Source organism: Larimichthys crocea, chromosome XI (genome assembly GCF_000972845.2).
Source record: "Larimichthys crocea isolate SSNF chromosome XI, L_crocea_2.0, whole genome shotgun sequence".
Lineage (NCBI taxonomy): Eukaryota > Metazoa > Chordata > Actinopteri > Sciaenidae > Larimichthys > Larimichthys crocea.
The window spans coordinates 14,503,893-14,524,976 of record NC_040021.1 but is presented as its reverse complement, the minus strand read 5'-3'; the positions used below and the strand labels follow the sequence as shown (position 1 = coordinate 14,524,976).

The following is a 21,084-nucleotide window of genomic DNA, read 5'->3' as shown; positions in this document are numbered from 1 at the left end:
GAAGAATAATACATATCTGTCCTGTTTAACTTTTAGCAAGTACAGACAATGCTCTGTAGTATTAAACACACAGTATGTATATGCATATTGATATGACTCAGGCAGAAATCATGTTCACGGATGAGTTTATGTATTAAAGTTTTATTCAGTCTGCATTTAGTCGTCTTCTCAGACTTCCTCTTTCACTCTCTGACGCCGTTGACAGGCAACCAAATGAAACGCACCTTATGTTACCTTAAATAAAATGACAGATTTCTCTGGGTTTGAACATTGTTGGAAACATTTGGGATAATAAAAGTAGACAACACAATTAAATATATAACATAGGTTGTTTTTAGACATTTTGATGTGGAAATGTTAGATATTATTCCTTTAAATGTGACAAACCAATCTGTATTCAAATGTCATACCTATCTATGGAAGGAGGTGATTTTTTTTTTTGTGTTTTACCAAGATCCTATATAAGAAGCATTGTCAGCTTTAGACGTACGACACATCAATGAGAGCGTGATATTTATTGCAGTAATTGCCTGCATTGAGTGTGCTCTGACTTACTTGCTGCCATGGGACACCTGACACTTTCTCTTTGATGTAAACCTCTTGATTCTTAAGTCCTCAACAACATTGGCACTTTCACAATACAGAGAAGGGGTTTATCTGTCAGGGGGGCCATCAAAAATGATTTGTTGATGATTTGATTTTCATCCCAGGGAGCATATGGCTGCATAAATAAATGCCTTCAAACAGGCTGAGCACTGAGGCGACCTGATGATGGAGCTGTGGCATAATCTCTGAGATGAAAGGAGAAAACTCTTTGAGAAACTTTCTGAGGCAATCTGCTAAACTCTCATTCAAATGTGTCCCATTTGTGAGTGTGTGATGTTCTCTGAAAAGTTCAAATTCATATTCGGATCATCCCATAAATGCTGTTTTGTTTGTAACACTTACACTAATTAACGTGTCTCTTTATTCACCTGCAAGAAGTTCCTGCAGTTTCACATTCAGGGTGCTGAGATCCTCTGCTCTGTCACTGATGAAAGCCTAGTCACACACCACCCATAATCCCCAAGCTTAGTAATAGCAGTTGATTAAAGAGTATGAAAGTCGATTTCCTCATGCATCATGTCGCATCTGTGCAAGTCTTAAATCAAAACAGCTTTTCTTTGCAGATAGTAAAATTGCCTGTCTTGAGCATTAAACTTCAAAGCAGTATTTTTGCCTTTTACTGTACATAGCGTGCGCCTGGTAATAAGCACACTTCACCTTCTGTATATCCATGCTGATAGAGAACTGTCAGTATGACTAGCATGCAAAATGGTGTTTTGATAACGGTTATTTCTGTAATGAGCTGAAGCGACATTAGCTGCTGCTTTTGCCTTCTGTGCAGCGATGGCCCTCACCTGCTACTCTTGATAAATTGGTTATGAGAACACTTTGTGTTTTAATTAACGGTTTCACACTCACTTTGTCAACATGAACAAACTATAAACTATAAAACTGCATTGCAATATGGTTGCAGTGTTTAATAAAAATGGACATATGCATACAACATGTAAATGCTTTACCTGCCTTTAGCGTTCTCAGACAAATCATGGAAATAATGAACCAATAAATTGCGCAGCAATTAACTACATTATTAATACTTTCTTTAATTATTAAAGAATTAACACAAATTATTTCATCCTTTTTATTTTTATTTTCAGTATCTTTTTTTCATAATAGCATTTGACTCTTCACACCTTCACACCTGTCACCTTTCAGCAACTCACCTCAGTCTCTTTTATCAACAACTGATAAATAAATTTACCCCAACAATAGCTACAATGTCAACTTAAATCTGAATCAACTAACTGCTGCTGTAAATAAACTTATCTTACTTAATATACCTGGACGTGAAAGTCATGCTTTCTCACCTCGCACCACAATGGTTGTGGACTTCTTGGCCGGGTTTCCAACGTTGTTGCTGGCCACGCAGCTGTAGATCCCCGCCTCGTCTGAGGTGATGGCTGGAAGTGTGAGCGTGCCCCCCTTCACCACGCTTCTTTGTGGCAGGCTATCATTACTGCTGACCCATGTGAGAGTCGGGGGCGGCTCTCCACCTGTGGTGATGCACACCAAAGATACTGTCTGGCCAGGATTCACTACAATAGGATCCTCCACAAGCAGCTTGATGGACGGGGAGGCTGTGGAGGAAGAGCACGTGGAGTTATAGCAAGACTGGCAGAAGATGGACGAGTTTGGCAGTTATGACAGTTACAGTATGTGTCAGCTGAGAGACTCCACACCACCTCATCTCTCTTTTTCCATGTCAACATTTAATGAGACAGCTTTATAAATTACTGCAAAATATATATATATTATAAAATTATAATGCGAAAGAGTCAATAGTCTTCGAGTACCTGTCTTATTAGTGAGTCTGAAGATAACACTCCGGTCAGGGATCCCACACACATTTCTGACAGAGGCGATGCAGCTGTAGTTGGCATAGTCCTGGGGACGCAGGTTCTTCAGCTTCAAAATCTTCGTTTCCCCCTGCAGCTCAGACCAAACCAACACTGGTATGCAAATGTGTGCAAAAATATCAACATAAGCAAGTAAAAGAAATGCAGATAAACTAGAAACGAAATGAGAAAGGGCGAAACAGCTCCAAAGAAAGGTCAAAGAGATGAATATGTATATAGTTTTAATGAAGTCAAAAATGAAAAGAAAAAGGTAGCAGAGCTCAAGAATATTACTGTAAAATCACTATGAAAAAAAAAACATGCTGGTCATTTTCAAGGAAATTAATGTGTCAACTTGCTCGATACCAACGAGCGGATTACTTTTCAGTCAATGCACTGCAGTATTTTCATCATTCAGCTACAGAATTATGGATAGGCTCAGTAGGGGGTGCCTTCCGCAGAAACGGCTATCTCACTGAGAATGTGCGTTTGATTCCCGTTGATGCCCGTCAACCGTGAGCCCCGCCCAGAAGGCTATGACGAGGATGTGTAGCTTTGATCTGCTTGACTTCACTGTCTGGTTGCCGGGTTGGAGGGGGAGGCGGCAGACTAACACATGAGTCAGCCGAACACTGCGGCAGTCCACGCAACATGACAATCACTCACATCTATCAAACCCTTTCATATCCAATGAGGCTTATGGATAACTTAATTGCATTAGATTAGCCACGGACTTCACACTCCACGTCCTTTTCCTCTCTGTCACCTCCTCTGCTTCAGAGCAGATATCAGGAGATGAGCTCTGCAAGCTTTACTCACAGCAAGGCGGGGTGTGGGGGAATATCGGATAGAAAATCTATTTAGAAAATGCAAGGGGCAGAAAAAGGAATGGAAAGGACAAACACATTAAATCGAATTGGACTGGGGGATTGATGGCTATATTGATGGAAAGACTGAACACTTAAGTACACAAGGGGTTCAGGAACGGGGCATATGGCTGTCGGTAAAGGGCAAAGAAATTTTAGAGGAGTCTACAGTCAGTGTCAGGTCTCTTATTTGAGGGATCGAAATGCTTGTCTTTGGGAACACACAATCAAAACCAGCTTAATGAACTTAAAATGCATGTTAGTAAAGATGAAAAGCGGGTCTTTTTTCATGCTAGGAGCAGGGAAATATGTAGATTATATTAGCCAAAAATAAGATGGAAAAAAAAAGAGCTAGAGGATCATTTCAAAATTGACATAAATAGGATGCACGCCTCAGCAGGGCAATGAGCAATATGTTGCTAGATGCGTATTTAATACTTAACAGTCTAGACAATATGCTCAGACAGAACATTACACACATCAAGGAACATCATAAACATCAAAACATATTGACTGCTATAAAGAGGCGAGAATCCGACGAGATATGAGAAATGGCTTGATTATACCTTCGATGATTGTGTTATTCTCTTATGCACTTTGTAGAAAAAAATAAAGGAGAGAGGTGGAGGAGAAAGTAACAGACAGCAGAAAGGACAGGGTTCCTGCAATAAAAGCACAGCTCTGGGCCTCACTTAATTATGAACCTGTTCTCCGTACAGAGTCTGAAATGCCACCGCTGCATTTCTCCTATATCGGTGGGAATATAAAAAAACATTTGGTAGACTGAAAAAGGTGCCAAAATGGAGGCCTGGCTGCACTCTAATGGACTCAACTTGTGCCCGTAGGCTCGATTTCTGTCAGTTATGAATTTGTAACTCAATTATCAAAGTATGTTTCAGGCAAGTTCTGACATACTGTTGAAAAATAATGTTATTAGCCATTTATATGAGCAAATTACTAGGACTTTAGTCAGGATTTATTTGGAGTTGGACTCGCACAAAGCTAATCTCGGGGTTTGGGTTTGCGCTGAAATTTCCAGACCCAATTAAAGCTTTAATAGAGGACAGGATGAAGGAGCGAGGGAAGGAGAAAAGAGGTATGAAGAGCAGGAAGAGAAGGGAAGAGTGTCTGATGAGGCCCAGTTGTGCAGCTTCTTCAGCCTCCTTCACCCACTCCATTAGATCCCAGCCATCTTTCTTCATTTGGCCAAACATCAATTTCACTTCCTTTTTTCTCTCTCTGTTTCTTATAAGCCTCTTTTTCTCCTCTCTCCCACATCTTTTTCTCTCTTGTAGATTTCCATTCCCCTCTGCCGCCCAATTCAACGGACAAATCGCATTCGCCTCAATCAATTCGAGAACTACAATTCCCTTACTGGTGACAGACAAAGTCTTTGTTGGCTAAGCAAAGTCTCTTTTAGAACAAGAGCTTCTCAATTTTCAAATTATAAAGAAAACCCAACTGGTTGTAAAAGGAGCCCGATGTTTCTGCGTCTGCAGTTTCTCGAAATGCCCGTAACTATGTGAAACTGGGTTGGTGAAGCTGATGTTGCTATTCATAGGATTAATAAGTGCAACTTTTACTAACAACCAACAACAAGAGGTGGTGTTGAGGGTTTGACGTGGGTTTTCACGTATCAATATGTCACCTTTGTAACAAGATGCTGTGTTTCATTATTTAGCGACTGTGGATTACTCATCTCTGCTGTGAAAATGCATGACGTGGATGAGGTTCATGAATGTTATTTTTGAAATAGTTGCAGACTCTGTTTAAGGCCCTACAGTACATGTAGAACATGATCCTCAATATAACACATTAGACTACTGATTAGTAGTAATAATAATGATAATACTTTTGCTATAAAACAAAACCGTTTGCTTCTGAAAATATGCTTTGCTCACTCACATCTTTTGAAACCAATAAAACTTGTTTTTATACACATAAATTAGCAATCACAGTCACAAACAAACTCTGTAACACTCACTCATGGGGAGAGAGAGAGAGAGAGAGAGAGAGAGAGAGCCCTGCACCATAAAAATTTGATCATGTTAATAAATTCTCAACCTGCTGTGCAAAACTGCTCTGCCGCTTCAATCTAGCTGGAACAGAAATGTTAGCTTTTCCTCCCTCTTTTGGTTACACACAGAAGGGTGCCGCAGTTGCAAATGGTCATAAGAGCATGTCTTAATATGAGAGAGCACCGTTTGAAAGAACTTCAGCAGATTAAGCTCCTGATGAACACGTCTTTTGCTATGCCTTCAGAAGCTTATTATGGTTGTTTCGCATCCTCTACTGTGTATCAGCCTATTTATCCTTTCTTTGTAGCGCGCAGAGGGGGAGCAAAGAGAGCATGTCTTCATGACAGCAGCATTACAACATTTATAAAAATCCTCAACTTTCATATTTGACTTGTAACAGCTCTTAACGTTTACCCTGAATAAAACTATTCTCTCTGATTTGATGCTTTCACCCATATCATGTTGCCTCTGTCTTACCTGAGTGAAAAACGGCTCGTAGATCTCCACTCCCTTGTCCGAGCCCTGCGTCAGGACCTCTCTCCCGCGATGCCAGCTGTAGCGGACGGGCGGGTTGGAATTGGCAACGCAGCGCAGGAACACAGTCCTCTCATAGTAGAACTGCTCCTTAGCTTCTCCTATACTCTGGTGTACTGTCACCACCGGGTCATCAAGGTCTGTGAGAGAAAAGAGAGCAGGAAGCTGTCAATAAAACACTTTTCCATGAGTTGTTCAATTGACGAATGAATCGAAGACTCAATCGATCGCCACAGACCGCATTTCAAGCATAAATACTGCATAAATACTGTAGCTGTGGTAGAAGTAATAAACAAGCCAGCAAACACAAAATCGCCCACGATCTGTGCGTGCGTCTTCATCGTGGTTAAAGATCTGACCCGGGAGGGTCAGAATTTTCATTGCACTTGGAGAGCCAGTTATCAGCATGCACACAGGGGTCGATGTGTGAAAGGAGGTGAGAAGCCCTCTGCTTGAATTACTTAAGTCAATAGGATGCAGCCCAAGGGCACATTGACTGGGAAGTCAATGAGCGTGCAGCTATGTGCTCCAAGTCGCACTCTATTGAGAGCTTCAAACACGAGCGAGGATGACAAATACTGTGCACTAAAGTGATGTTTGATGTCCGTCACGTCAAAGGAAAAAATGTTTGGTTGGCCTTCCGCTGCGATTTAGACACATCTGTTACTCTGCTGCATTTTCCCAGCAGATCTGAGGGAAGTTTTACCCCAATGCTAGACAGTTTGGTTGTTTGAGAAAGCGCTTTCGGTTGATTAAATGGATTCAAAGTTAATCATCTTACCCGGCTATCACATTAAGCCTTGGCAAATGGTGTTCATCATAGCTGTGGTTTTCTTTTAGCATGCTAATACTCGCCTTTTTAGATTATGTCCATTTGCACACTCGGAGAACGTGGCGGGGCTAGCTGCTTCCCTTTCATCTCTATCCGAGATGCAATCAGACGGGCAGAAAAGGCAATTTAAGGGAGAAGATGAGAGAAGCTAATGCAAGCTATCCCTCACGCTAAAATTGTAACTGATAAAGGCTGACCTTTTTCACATGAAGGGGGGAAGTGATTGAGTGTATTAACGAGTGAGTTAGTGTATCAGTGATTGAGCAACAAGGCGGGATGATTGAGTGACGGAGAGAGCCGGTGTGCGGATATGCGAGGGAGAGAGTGCAACCAGCGTACAGTAAATGAATACCCAAATCTTTAACGATTATAAGCCTCCAGAGAAAAACTACACACGCCTTAGGTATTATTAATGGATGAATCCATTGCTTTTAATTTGGTAGCGGTGGCCCACCCCAGGATTTGCTGAGGATCAGGTCCTAATCAAGGTGCCTGTGGGCCACAGTGCACAGCAAGACCAGCCTCGACACACCAGCCACAGAATGCTGATTCCTCAGTTTCATTAAAGACATGTTCTGCCCTACAGCCCCTTAATCAAAATCTAGCAGCGGTCAATACTTCATCCAGGATCCATTACAGTGTCTCAGGTAAGAGCAATTACCTTTGGGGGGGGTTGGGGGAAAAACAGGGGAGGGGTGTGACAACGCTCCGGAGAAGACAGAGCGACTGCGGTGCCATTTTAGAGGAGCAGATTGCTCTAAGTAAATACACTGATTCATTATAGAGAGGAGGGGGAGAGTATGAATCCTACATCTTATCTCTGACTCTCCCCAGCTTCTCTCTCATCTGTTTCCTGCTTCAAACAGTCAATTTAGCAACTGTAGCAGGAAAAGAGTGATTCATTGACACCCCTATCTACCTTGGGATACACGTGTCTTTGAACGTTGGACTTAATAGGAGGTTGTCTTTTTTTTTTGCCTCGTGGTGACAAGTGTGCAAGGGTGTGTTTCCGTATGTTTGTGCATTAGGTAAGGAGGGGCTCGAGCTATTAATAGGGCCAAAATTATATGCAAGGGGGACGTGTATGCTAGAAGCGCAAAGAGATAAATATGGAAATATGGAAATGTACGCACTGGATTAAATTTTGATGAATTTCAAACAAAATTCCACCTCCACCATCAGTCTTTCACCCCTAAGGATGTTAGTGTGTGTGTGTGCGTGCATGCACGCGCGTGTCACTCTTGTGCAATTAGCTTCTGAAGTCACGCTTGACTGATTGTGAAGCTTAAATCCCCGAACCCAGAGGAAAACTGCGGTGTACAGGCCGCCTGCGCCAGAGTTGTTAGGGTTTGTAATTGCAGGTTTATGGGTTCACAGGCCGGTAAATCTGCCCATGTACGGCTAAACGCTCCAGCGAGCTAACCTTAGCATCACTCCTGCTCACTCCCACCAACCATGACAAGTCTCAAAGCTCTGGGTTTGTCTGATATTAGGACACGCGAGGTGATGTGCAAATGCCAGATGTGCTAGGTGTGTGTCAGGGGAAGTCTCACAAGGCAAGCAAAAAAAACCCAAAAAGAAAACAAAAAGAAAACAAGAAAAAGGTAAAAAAAAAAGAAAAAAAGAAAAAAGAAAACAAGAAAAAGGTTAAAAAAAAAGAAAACAAAAAGAAAACAAGAAAAAGGTAAAAAACAAACAAAAAAACAAACAAAAAGAAAACAAGAAAAAGGTAAAAACAAAAAACAAAAAGAAAACAAGAAAAAGGTAAAAAAAAACAAAAAAAGAAAACAAGAAAAAGGTAAAAAAAAAAGAAAAAAAAGAAAACAAGAAAAAGGTAAAAAAAAGAAAAGAAAAAGGTAAAAAAAAGAAAACAAGAAAAAGGTAAAAAACAAAAAGAAAAAGAAAACAAGAAAAAGGTAAAAAAAAGAAAACAGAAAGAAAACAAGAAAAAGGTAAAAAAACAAAAAAACAAAAACAAACTCTATCTAACTATCTTCTCAAGTGAGAACAACTCGAACAAAACCTGCAGATCCTGATATTCCCGTTTGAATAGCAGAAAGCACGTCTACTTTACAGGCCTACCAAAACATTTGTTGGACAAATAGGCACAAGTGAGTGGTATGGATAAAAGAGAAGACGGAGATTAAAGAAGGTGCTTCATTATCACATCAAACCTTAGCTCCATCCTTTCATGTCCCCCAACCCCAGCCCCCTCCAAAAAAGCAGACACCTGCATGTAAACACATTACCTCACTCCACCTACCCACGAACACACACACAGACGGCGACCTGGACCCACACACGCCGTTTTTTTGGGTGGTCTCTTGGGTGTTAATCTAATATCTTTCTATTTTTCTCCTTGATGTATTTTACTCTCGCTTCCTGATCCGCCAAAGTCACCTGGGAAAGGAACACCTATGAGGCTCCCAGGCTGTCAGCCATGAGCGACAGAGGTCTGCGATTAATTTCACCTAATCACTGTCCCAGCTTGATTACCAGCGGGGGCCGCTGACCTGAATGACATTTGCGCAACGTCTTTCATGAGTAAAAACAGCCCTGTTATGTCAAAGATAAGCAATTTGCTTTTATTTGGTGCCAAGGGACGGCGAGAGACTGCGTTAGAGAGACACGGGGCCCTGGTGGAAATTGAGACAAAAAGGAGGGAAAAGGAGAGCAGGTAAAGAGTTCTAATTTCCACTATCCAGATGCAGGGTTAATGAGGTGATGATACTGTATAGCAGCTGTCTCCTGCACTTATTCCAAATAAGGGTGACTTGCTTTCTTTGTGGTGGATTTTTTGGGTAGAAATATGGGCATGAGGCATAAGCGATTAGAGAAGTTATTACTTGGCAGCCTGCCGTGTGAAGGACCTCACCTTCAAGCCTCTTTTTTTTAGAAGCTGGAGTTTAAAAGGCAGAGCCACCTCCACATAAATAGAAAGTAATAAGAGATGAATTTATTTTCCGGTTCTTTAGACATATCATGGGCAGATTAAATGTCTGTCAAAGGCATCTGCTCGGGCGAAAAGTGGTGTTTGTGTGATTTTTAAAAATATCAATGGGAGCCGTTTTTTTTTTTTTTTAAATAAGAGGCTCAGGGAAATAAAGACATTCATATAATGGGCAGTGAGGATTAAACATGAGATGGGGAAATTTGCACTGCATGCATAATGCGTGGGATTGATGTATCTAACATTGCAAACAATACACAGCGTCGGTATACCCTGTGTAAACACACCACATCAAATAAGACAGCACAAATAAAACATGATGTACATATAATGCTGAATGGTGCGCTTTGATGTATTTCATTTATGTGGGTCAAAGGGTTAATAAGCCGTATTGGTGATATACGGCATCCATCTCACGTGGAAGCATCTGATGGAATATGTGAATCCAGCATGTAATTTACTGTCAGAACATTTCCGTTCCCTCCATCTCTTCACCCCGTGGCAACAGTGACCTCTATCTCATGGCTACACTCCACAATAACTAGCTGCATCTATTTGGTGGCAGCTGTTACTTCATACTAAAGTGTGATTGTGGCGGCGGATGGATGTGTTTGGAGGGTGGACGAGGGCACGATGCATCTATCCCGGCAATAAGTCCACTCTGACGATTGGCGCCTGTGTAACGGAGATATCTCAGTAAACTGAATATCATTCTCTGGGACACGAGATACGTGCGCAAGCAGCTTCATGCTCGCCGTGCTGTCTGGGGGATAAAAGGAGGGAGAGGAAAGCATCCGGGGAGAGGCTCATTCAGTTTGCGTGCGATATCTGAACGTGGCAGTGTGACACACATCTCAGCGACGAGACACACATAAACAAGTGACTGACAGATCAAACAATAGGAAAGCTGAGTGCATCGCACCACGTAATTAAAATGGTAAATGTACACATCGCTGGGGAGTCTCCGTCATTTGCCTGGGAACCTCACGGTGACAACAACACTCTGGGAAGGTATTACTCCCAGCCCACACAACTTGGTTTCTGTTTTGTTTGTTTTTGTTTTTATACAGATTAAACAAATGACACATAACGTGTTAATTAGCTTTGGCTGTGTTTGTAGGCGGGTTCTGTTACCTTTGGACAGAGCCAGGCTAGCTGCCCCCCCTCATTTTCAGTCTTTGTGCTAAGCTAAGCTAACCAGCTGCTGGCTCTATATTTACCGTACAGACATGAGAGTTATATCATCTTCATCTTCTCGTCAAACCCTCAGCAAGAAAACCAATAAGTGTATTTTCTGTATCAATGTTCTCACATATTTTTTCTTTTTTTTTTTTTTTTATTATTATTTTTTTGGCCTTTTATGCCTTTTTTTATTGATAGTACAGCTGAAGATAGACAGGAAGCAGGGGGCAGAGAGAAGGGGAACGACACGCAGTAAATGGCCGTCCGATGCGGGATTCGAACCGGGGCCAGCTGCAGCGAGGACTGAAGCCTCTATACACGGGGCGGCCGCTTAACCCACTACGCCACCGACCGCCCCATATTTCTACTTTTAATGATTTTGAACTTTTTCTGTATATGTGATGTGCATATTCCCTTACATCTACAGTCAACACATGTTTTGTCACATCATGTATATAGGATAGATATAAGGAGGAGAGACGACAAGCTCTGTGATCTCTCTGAACTGACGTGCTGTGTGGAAACGTATAGGACAGCCTTGCTATTGCTAGTTTCCCAGCTGAGGTGGACATGAACAGGAGAGTCGGGGCTCAGAATCACGTGCCGTCCATTTACTGTATTTAAAAAAAAAGTGCATCTTCAGTGCAGGTTCATTTTGTAAGCTAGTTTCTGAGATAAAAAGAGAGTTTTTTCATCCTCCTGGAAAAAAATGATTTTGGGCATGTGTGATTTTATGGACAGTGATAATATCATGTGATATATTTCACACATCTCTGGATATGATTCCAAATGTTACAGCTTTTTCAAACCAAAAGGTATTCATTTATATCATGGCAGACATATCGACATAGACATATCACTCTCAATTCAGACCTTAGACTATTCCCATGAGAATATACCTATACATGCATACACACAGTACATGTACATCTACACTGTACTGTGCATATATACTATGGAAGTATTTTTTTAATTTTTTTATTTTGTTCTATTTGTAACAACGACATAATCGTTGGTCTAATCTATCCAGTCTGGATAAACATTAGTCTTCATACACTGAAACATATTTTTGCAGTTAGATATTATGGTCACAGAGGTTATACACTCAATTTTGTGATTACTATTACGGCATGTACTTTAAGGCACAGACTCCATGTTTTATTAATAAGAATGATTAAAAATGTAGTGCTCAAAGCAAACGTCAAGAAAGAGCGATAACAGTGTGCAAACATTGTTCACATGCTTTTGGAAAACCTACCTAATTAGCTACTTCTGTGATGAACTGAATGTCACCGGCATTTACCATTTCTAACACACTCAAAAAGCAAACAGTAAAAAATGAATCTGTGTTTTTGTGGCATCAATAGAACAATGATGACTATCCAAAGCCTTGTGTCACACATCATTAAAACTCTGCAGGTTTATTAGGTTAGGTGTGTGAATGTGTGCTGTCTTGGGTATAATTCATTACAATTTATAACTCCCCATCCAGGCTTTAATATTTGAAGTTTGGAATTGAAATGTAATCAGTATGTCTGTTGCTAAGGGGTGGAAACAACTCTTTTAATACACTGTAAAGGGGCAGACCTTTGAGACTAGGGCTTTCATAAAGGCTACTCTTCTGTCTCTGCCAGAAACACAGCTAGGGGGAGTTTGGACAAGTTGGGTTAAGGTTTGTAAAGGGCAACACACCACCCCTGCTATGGCTGCTGTTTGGCATGCCTCTGTGGTACTGTGTAACAAGTCCTGAATTATTCATTAAGCATTTCCACATTCCTGCTTTAACTTGAACTTCAATTTCTTCTGGGGGAGGGTAGAGAAAGCTTCTTTTCTCTCGCTTTCTCTATAAAATCTTCTTCACTTGACTTCCCCACCCTCTTAAAACATACACTCTTCTCTCTTTCTCTCTCTCTCTCTCTTTTGCCATCATAAGATATGCACTGAGCATTAAGGTAATGGTAAACTAGCTCCCTCACTGAGGCCACAGTCATCTGGTCTGGTTAAGTGTAATTACTGCCAATTAAAGTCGCAATGCAGAATGGAGTCAATGGAGCGATAGTGAATGATACAGCATGCTACAACGTTGGAAGTAGAGCGGCCTAAATTGATATAGAGGACAATGGTCTTGTTAGTATTGCAAGACGATACTCTAATGTGTGGTAAAGTGAGCTTGTCCCCTCGAGCTACTGACTGCTAATGTGCAAAAACCAAAAATGATTTAGATAATATGTGGTATCTAAAGAAGCATTTTATTTGCGCTATAAACAAATCTCCAGAGCTTAAATATAGACTTCTGATTGTTCTTTTTCCCTTGAAGTCAAAACTATGCAAATAGATGATATTTAAGCTCAATGAGTGGGTGATGTTTCCCTCTAGCCAGATGAAGTCATCCCGCACTTTAAACGTGCTGTTCAAACTGTTGCTTTAAGAGCTCGTGTTCAGAAAGCTGCAGCTCACTTAGGACTGCTGCACCTCCATCTTCCACAGTGACAGTGTTTTTCCAATTATGCTGTCTTTGGAGGAACACTAGGTGTCTGTAGGTGTGTGTACAAGACCAGCATGCATGTGTCCGTGCGTGTGTGTGTGGGCACATGGACCATGTGTGTGATGAATGGAAGGGCAGACATCAGCAGCCTCACAATGGAGCCTGCAACCCCTCACTTCCTCCCAGTGATGGAGATGAGGAAATAATGAGGCCCGATTCGGCTGTGTGTGCGCGTGTCTGTGTTTGTTTTCGTGTGCATGTGTTTGGGGGGGGGGGGGGGGAGTAATGAATCTCCTCTTCATCCTCTCCTTTAGACAGTGGCATCTGCCTCAGCCCATCTCCTCTCTAATTCATCTTGCTAGAAAACAAACAGACCACAGAGCACTGATCTAAACAACAACGCCTAGAAAGCCACCATTAGAGTTGGAGGCAAAGCACCAGTGACATGATGGAGTCCTTTTCTGGTTTCAGCCTAATCACCTTCTCCTTTGTTTGATCTGGACAAAGGATCTGGAAAGGAAGCGAAGGCTGGGAGATCCTTCCTTAACAATGATTTGAAAGCATTTTCTAATTTCACAAGCTCATTTTGCCCCCACAAATTTGACACATATAGTTACAAGATTATCTTAATGGCTTAAGAGGGACATGCTATAGGAGAGGTTCCACATCTTGTGTTGTTTTATCTAGGAAAATAACAAGATATTTCATTTATTACTGAGCTGCCTTGTGCTCAGCAGCGGGCTGGCTTAGATGGCTGATGCTTGTTTGACCGCTGACTTAATGTCTGTGCACACTGCATTTCTTTAAAGACACCATAAAATTGGCAATTAAACGTCCCGGCAATCGCTGAATCACCGACAGTGATCTCATACTAATGCCAGCAGGTGTGGACATCACATCCAACCAAGAAAGACATCATACATTTAAAAATAGCCCTGCACTTCTGCCTATTCTATCAAATAAAGTAATACGTTCTTTCCTTAAAAGGATAACTTCAGTATTTTTCAACAGTTTTTGTATCTAAGGGACAAATGGGGACAACAATTTTAAAAACTGGTCCAATATTGCGCCACAATATTGCGAGGGCTGCAACTAACAGCGATGGCGCTGGCTGCAATGTAATTCATATGGGCAACTGATGGTCACTGAAAGTGCTTATTTTTAGCCACTGATAGCTGTCCTCAAAACATCCAAACTCTACTGACAAATACAGCATGTTTTCCTGGCAGATTATCATAAAACATGTTTCATTCGAACTTCAAACTCTTTAGGGTTTATTTTGAGCCAAACCAGACTTGGTGAGTGTTGGAGCAGCAGACAAACCAAGACGATTTCGGTGTGTCTTATTGTTTTATTTAATTTTTTTAATGAAATGTTACGATGTTATGATGTTATAATGTTATAATGATCTCCGAAGGAAAATTAGTGCATTTGTCAATGGAGTCTTATGGCTTTAAAGTGAGTGATATGACTGCTTTCTGGTTTGAGAGAAATTATATTACTCTTTACAAAAAGGTGTATAGCTGTAGGGATCTTTTCCATAACACTGTCACTGAAACTCAGAATAACAATCTGAGCAGTAACAAGCACTTTTAGTGGATGTAAATTAGCAGCATAGCATGCGGATTATGTTGCAGCCAGTTTGGTGGCTTCTGCCTGCAGCGCTCTCGCTCAGTATTGGAACAATTTAAAAAACCTGTGTCCCCATTAATCAATGAGACATAAAAACATGGGAAAATTGGGTCCCGGTTGAAAAATATCAATGTTACCCTTTGGATTGGTTTCTCTCACTGATTTATGTAAAGCTGCCACATCCTGTTTCATCAGAAATTACATAATTTTAAGGCTGAAATTAGGATGTTTTATTGTGTCTTTAATGCACGCCTCCGGTGTTCTGTATAATGTTACATTTCATACAATCATTACAAATTCTCCTCATCATATATCAACCACCATAAATATCAGTACTATAACTATTTCATGTCTTGTCTCCCTGGTCTCCACATAAACCAAAGCCCTACATGATATTTGCTTAAACAATATTCTTCAGCTTATTTTTGCCTCAGACTAATCCAAGCCTTCTGTCCTCATGAGGCTTCATTCCAGATCGATATTATCATTATTCTTTGTGATTCAAACTGTATCATTAGATCTTGTTATTGGGATATTGTTGTTCGTACTGAAAAATACTGGTGAAAAAAGATAAATAATAACTAGTTGTCAGTGCGTCATCTGTGGCTGTTTCTCACCAAGAGAGAAAGTGTTAAATAACAAAAAGCAGATAAGGATGAAAATCGGCATGGTTATCACATTAGCATACACAACACAAACACACTTCAGTATGTTTTAAGCTCTTGATGGGGAGAAAAACACAGGCACGAGATGAGGTTGACTCCACTACTCTGATTAAGGGCCCCTCCCCAGAGCGAGTCCTTGAAAGAGTAATGGGCAGTCGTGAACTGGCTTTACCTCCATTAACCAAACCAGCAAACATTTACATAATGTACACATAATGTGCTGATTCATTCTGTCCTGATTCAAACAAGGCTCAGATAACTCACCGTGGCTGTATCACACCATTTATCACACCAGGTCATTTACATCCAAAAGCACTTAAGAGCCGCTGCACATATATCTTTGTCTACATACATTAAGGGATCTTTTCAGAAGATTGTATAATACATCATCTTGTATCACAGGATCACATCATTCCTGAGATACCAAGACAGCATTCCTCAGCCTTTCTGGCAAAGAACTCTGTTTTAAGTCCCGAAAATTAATGATGAAGATGCCATGTGAGGTTTTGTAGTACTTGAATTAAATTTTAAAGAGCATGGGATAAGCTCCAGGTGGCTGGCAGAAGATTTATTATATATTTCACACTCATTTTGCTTTAATTTTATTCTCCTTATATCTGTGTGTCTATAGGCTATACCGACAGTTACATATATCAAACTTTAGATTTCTCCACATGTCAGAATAATATGAACAGGGCTGTAGTCTAAGTAAAACTCTGAATTTAAAGAGTTTGGAAAGTTTTTCTAAAACTATAAACACAAGAGCAAAAGTGAAAAGAATGAATTAAACACTGTCTTTATCTGCTTTAACATAAGCTAGAAAACTGTCCAACAAAGTAGATCACAACCTCCAGTAGTGACTGATTTTCAAAGTCAGTAAACTATTTCTGGCTAACTAAAATTGTTTTTGGGGTTACAAGTTACATACGAAAACCCTGGTTCACAACTAGCACATCCACTGTGTTGTATTTCCCCACAGTGTGGATACTATTAGTGTTTATGCTAACGTTTACTGCTCTTTTTACTGCAGCAACCACAAAAATTACCCGAGCTGGCATACGTTATTCATGAAACCTTTTTTCTTAAAACATCTAAAATGAAGGTAAACAAGGTAACATGATCACACACTTCCTTATCATGCATATAATACAATCAATATAATAATGCTATTCAACAATACAAGATAATAGAGACATTTTCAACCAACTCATTCTGTCTGGAATCAAGGCCATCTGTACTTTTAACCATGAAACTGTCCAAATAAAAGCTTTATGACTAGAAAACGGTCCGCGAGTTAACAATTATGTATTCCTTTAGTCTGAGTCATAACTCAACCTATTGAGCCTGCCTCCAGCACTTGCCTCATCCAACTGAACTAATCAATACACTCCCCTCCCCTGAGATCGACATCTTACATTCCTCTATACCCAAATATATTACTTTAAATGAGCTTCTCCAGGGTGAAGTGCAAATATCAGTAATGAATCAATGCAGGAGTTAATAGGAAAAGCAAGCCTCAGTCAAAACTTTTCTTGATCATCTTGTTCTGTGTCTCTGTGAGTCAATGTTTTTTTCAAAAACCCCTCTCTGTCTTGTCTTGCACTGCACACACATTTGCTCGGGTAGCTTGCAGCAGGGCAGCACGAATTGGACACCTGATGAGATAGGAAGCACCAGTTATACTGACCGACTGGATAAAGCAAAGCCAGCATGGCCGATAAACAAACACCATCAGCTGCTGTTTGGTCTCTGAGCTCCTTCATGAACTCCATTGATGGAAGGCAAACATAAAGCGGACACACTTCCCCCAAGTCGGGCTCACACCACATACTGCTGCACAGCGTTGCCCAGCTGAGGCGTATGCCAAGACAAGTTAAGCCTTTGACATGTGAGTGCGAGACAGAACCTCACCTGTGGAGAGTGTTTTCATGATTAAGCATGTGCTTGGCCAATGGGCAGCATTTATTTCTGTTACCTCGACTCGAGGAAATGGACATCCACACGCCTTACATCGAGATGTACGCTGCGGTTGTCAAAAAAAAGATTCAAGCTTAGACTCTTGCCCATGTGCTGACAAACACACAAAAACTCACAGTATCCTCATTAAAATTCTCTGGCATCTGCACCAGCAGTGTGGAGTAAGGGCTGTGTCCTCCCAGAGATAACACACAGGAAGCGGCCTATTGTCTTACTGTAATCCTTCTTTTGAAGGAACGTAGTGAGAAATATCAGGGAGCACTGAAAATGTGTGTGAAAGTAAGGTGATATCCACAGTCCAGTGGGCTGTTTCTCACAATATATGCACCACCTGGTTCTTACCATTTCACAGCTACTGACAAACTGCCACTGCCTGACTGGGCAGACAACATTAATATCATCTGCCCAACATTAGCATATGGACAAACAGTACTAAGTGCTTTTTCTTTGCTGTAAACTCTGGGAAACTGTTTTTTTTCCCCCTCTTCTCCGCACTCCATCTCTGTGTTCTCGATTTATTTTGCCGAGCTTGTTCAGACCATTTTAAAGTGAGTTTTAAAGTGGTCCTTTATCACAACTATACAGTAAATGCTGACCTGGACTGAGCAGGTTTAAGGCCACAGCAATTTGCTTTCCATTTGTCCATCAGCTTAAACCATTTCGATTCATTCTCTCTGGTGTAATTCAACAAACTACAACCAATAATCCACTTGACTTGAAATTGAACATTTAAGTGCACAAAACCTTAAATGTGAAAATTCCCAAAGAAAAATGCCCAATTTCAGGTTCCCAGAGCCATGGTGGCATCTTAAATATGCTTGTTTTGTCCACCAAACACATTCATTCCAAATAATATAAAACAAAAAAAGCTGGAAATCCTTACACTTATGTCTCTGGAACCAGCACAGCTGCGGAAGCAAAATCCTTAATTACCAAATGGCATAATTAATATTGTTGATTTTTGCTTCTTTGATTGAAAAAGTGATTAATCAACTACCATTTTAGCAATTTTACCAATTCAATATAATTTATATTAATAGCATGTGATTAAAAAAAGAGAATACACCAGAGATTTGAAAAGCAGTGTAAATTCATTCACAACATACTATACGTAGAAATGTTTCATGCCCTTGAACTCTTTCTAGTGGTCAGTCTCCTCCTTGCCAAATCGCTTTTAGATATATTGGGCTGGCGATAATCAGTGAACGCCGAGCCTGCAATAAGCTGCCCCTGCAGAACTCTTAAGCCCTCCTCGATCAGTCACTCAATGAAACATTAGATGCTGCAGCAAAATTAATGCAGCTGAAATTAAATGAAAACACTGAAAAGACTCCCCTGTAGGAAAAAGAAGTGGGCATCTTAAGCTTAAAATCGATCACTGTAGGAGTTGGGCAAGGTTCTTTATTAACTTTGCAGAGGACCTTCCCTACAGACCTACGTGCCGACAAACACAACTGAAGTGTCAGCAGGTATAAAATGTGCTTAGATGGACTTCTGAGCTTTGTAAATGCGTTAGCTTTGAGCCAGCTATATAGCTAATATCAGCTCCTCTGGGCTGCAGAGGTCAGTTATTACCATTAATTATCCCTCCCTGATTTCATCTGCTGCTCACAGTCGACTCTGCAGAAAACTTTCAGTGTTTGTCTGTCTGTTTGTCTGTCCCTTCATTTAATTTCCTTGAAACAGACAGTGGCTGCCTTTATGAAGAAGGGGGGATTTCTGAAACACCCTTTGATCTAATAAAAATACACATATGAATATGATATTCAGTGTTTATTTTGAAAAACCCTTGATTCCAGGAAGCAGAAGCAAATAGGTCTCAAAAGAAAACCATGGCAGAGGCTATGGAAAGATAATTCAGGCTTTAAGCCTCTTAATGTAAAACATGGTGCAGTCCATTATATCACCAGTGTTATTTTTTCCTCTTTTCTCATGTAAACGTAAGAGTGATAAGACAAACACATGCACGATACATCTGACAGAGGTGTTGCTGGGAGGTCCAGCTCCAAAACACCAATTTTAATACTAATTAAAAATCGTAGCTGCAAACCACTAAAAATAGCATGTACTGCAGAGGCCCATCAATTACATTCACCCCCAGGGGACAGCTATAACATTGCTCAGGAGGAATGATGTTCTTTTGCTGGATGTGCAACATAACACAATGCTAGCTAATGAATTACACACATACTGTGTTACAAGGCCAGATGCAAGGACATCATCAGGACAACAATTTTAAATGCAGTGAGCAAAAAATATTTGCTGAATATTTTATTTGAACTTTTTTTTTTTTGTGTCTACATGTTTTCACTACTTTTGTTGATGCATTTGCATTATGTTATATAATAACATTATATAACTTCACTATCAGTATTACTTGAATTGAGCTTTACTTCATCACAATACAGTATAATCATGCTACATTAGTACTGTATTATTATTATTATTATTATTATTATTATTTAGTATTATCATCTACTGTGAATATTTAACTATATACTTTATTATTATTTACTACTTACACTTATATACATATATAGTCTCCACATCATGGCTGCTGCACAAGGTTTTGTGGATTTCTTTCTCTAAGATGTTGTAATGGATACATTGTATATTATTTTTTTGTATTTCTTCTATGTCATCTTATTGTATTCTATGTTGTTTTTTTCATGCTTCTTTCACATCTTTTTGCTGCTCTAACATGGGGATCAAAGAATTTTTATCTTATTTATGATCCCTCGAGTTTGCAGTTTAATAATGCTGCCATATGTAGGACTCTGAGGCATGTTGCGTATCCATTCAGATGTTTAAATAACTAACTAACTCAAAAACAGAGCCCCTACACAACGTTATCAGTATACTTTAACAGCCCCTAGACTGCTTTGTATGTAAAAGACACATTTTCTGGGAAAGTCCAAAGCATTGTGACATTTATGCACAATCCTGAGTGCCTTCTCTCTCCGCTTTGCAACACTAGCTGATGTTAGATCAAAATGGAGTCCACAAATGTCAACAAACGACGGGCATGCATTACGACACCAAGTCAAATCTAACATTACTGCTTCACTAAAGTGATCCATGATGCTAAATAATGTATTAATATAATCATGTTGATTTCAGCCAAAAATAAACTATCCAGTGGTACAAAGAAATGATGTGTACTGTGTCTAATGACTGCTTTCTACTAGCCAAGAGAGATGCAAAGCTGTGGCTGGCTGGCTGGCTAGCTATGACTTGGCTGCACGAAGTGGGTCTGGCATTGGTTTCATGATGTTGGATGATGGAGTGATTGGCTAACGGCAAGCTAGTTAGTATCATGGAGCCAATGGTCCAAATAAATAAATAAATAAATAAATACAGGAACATAATAGTAACGTTATTCCAAAAATGATCGTAATTTATCTTCCTGCACTCAGTGTTCATTCATTTCAGTCTCAGGGTGATGCTCACTTGTACCTACGCAGTGTGTAAGTAGAGTGCAGGCGTGAACAACAGGAAGTTG

General features: G+C 40.3%; 1 protein-coding gene across 3 annotated transcripts in view; it reads right to left on the bottom strand.

Moving 5' to 3' along the window:
- The window catches only part of LOC104919830 (MAM domain-containing glycosylphosphatidylinositol anchor protein 2), a 242,050-nt gene that overhangs the window by 78,489 nt on the left and 142,477 nt on the right, over window positions 1–21,084 (bottom strand). For 2 of the 3 annotated variants that reach the window (XM_019279067.2, XM_019279065.2), the window contains 3 exons: window positions 5,803–5,999; window positions 2,400–2,535; window positions 1,914–2,183 (listed from right to left, as the gene is read on the bottom strand). In XM_019279067.2, the coding sequence (XP_019134612.1) occupies window positions 1,914–2,183; window positions 2,400–2,535; window positions 5,803–5,999 (603 nt within the window). The remainder of the gene's footprint in view (window positions 1–1,913; window positions 2,184–2,399; window positions 2,536–5,802; window positions 6,000–21,084) is intronic. The other variant, XM_010731923.3, reaches the window with a different exon arrangement.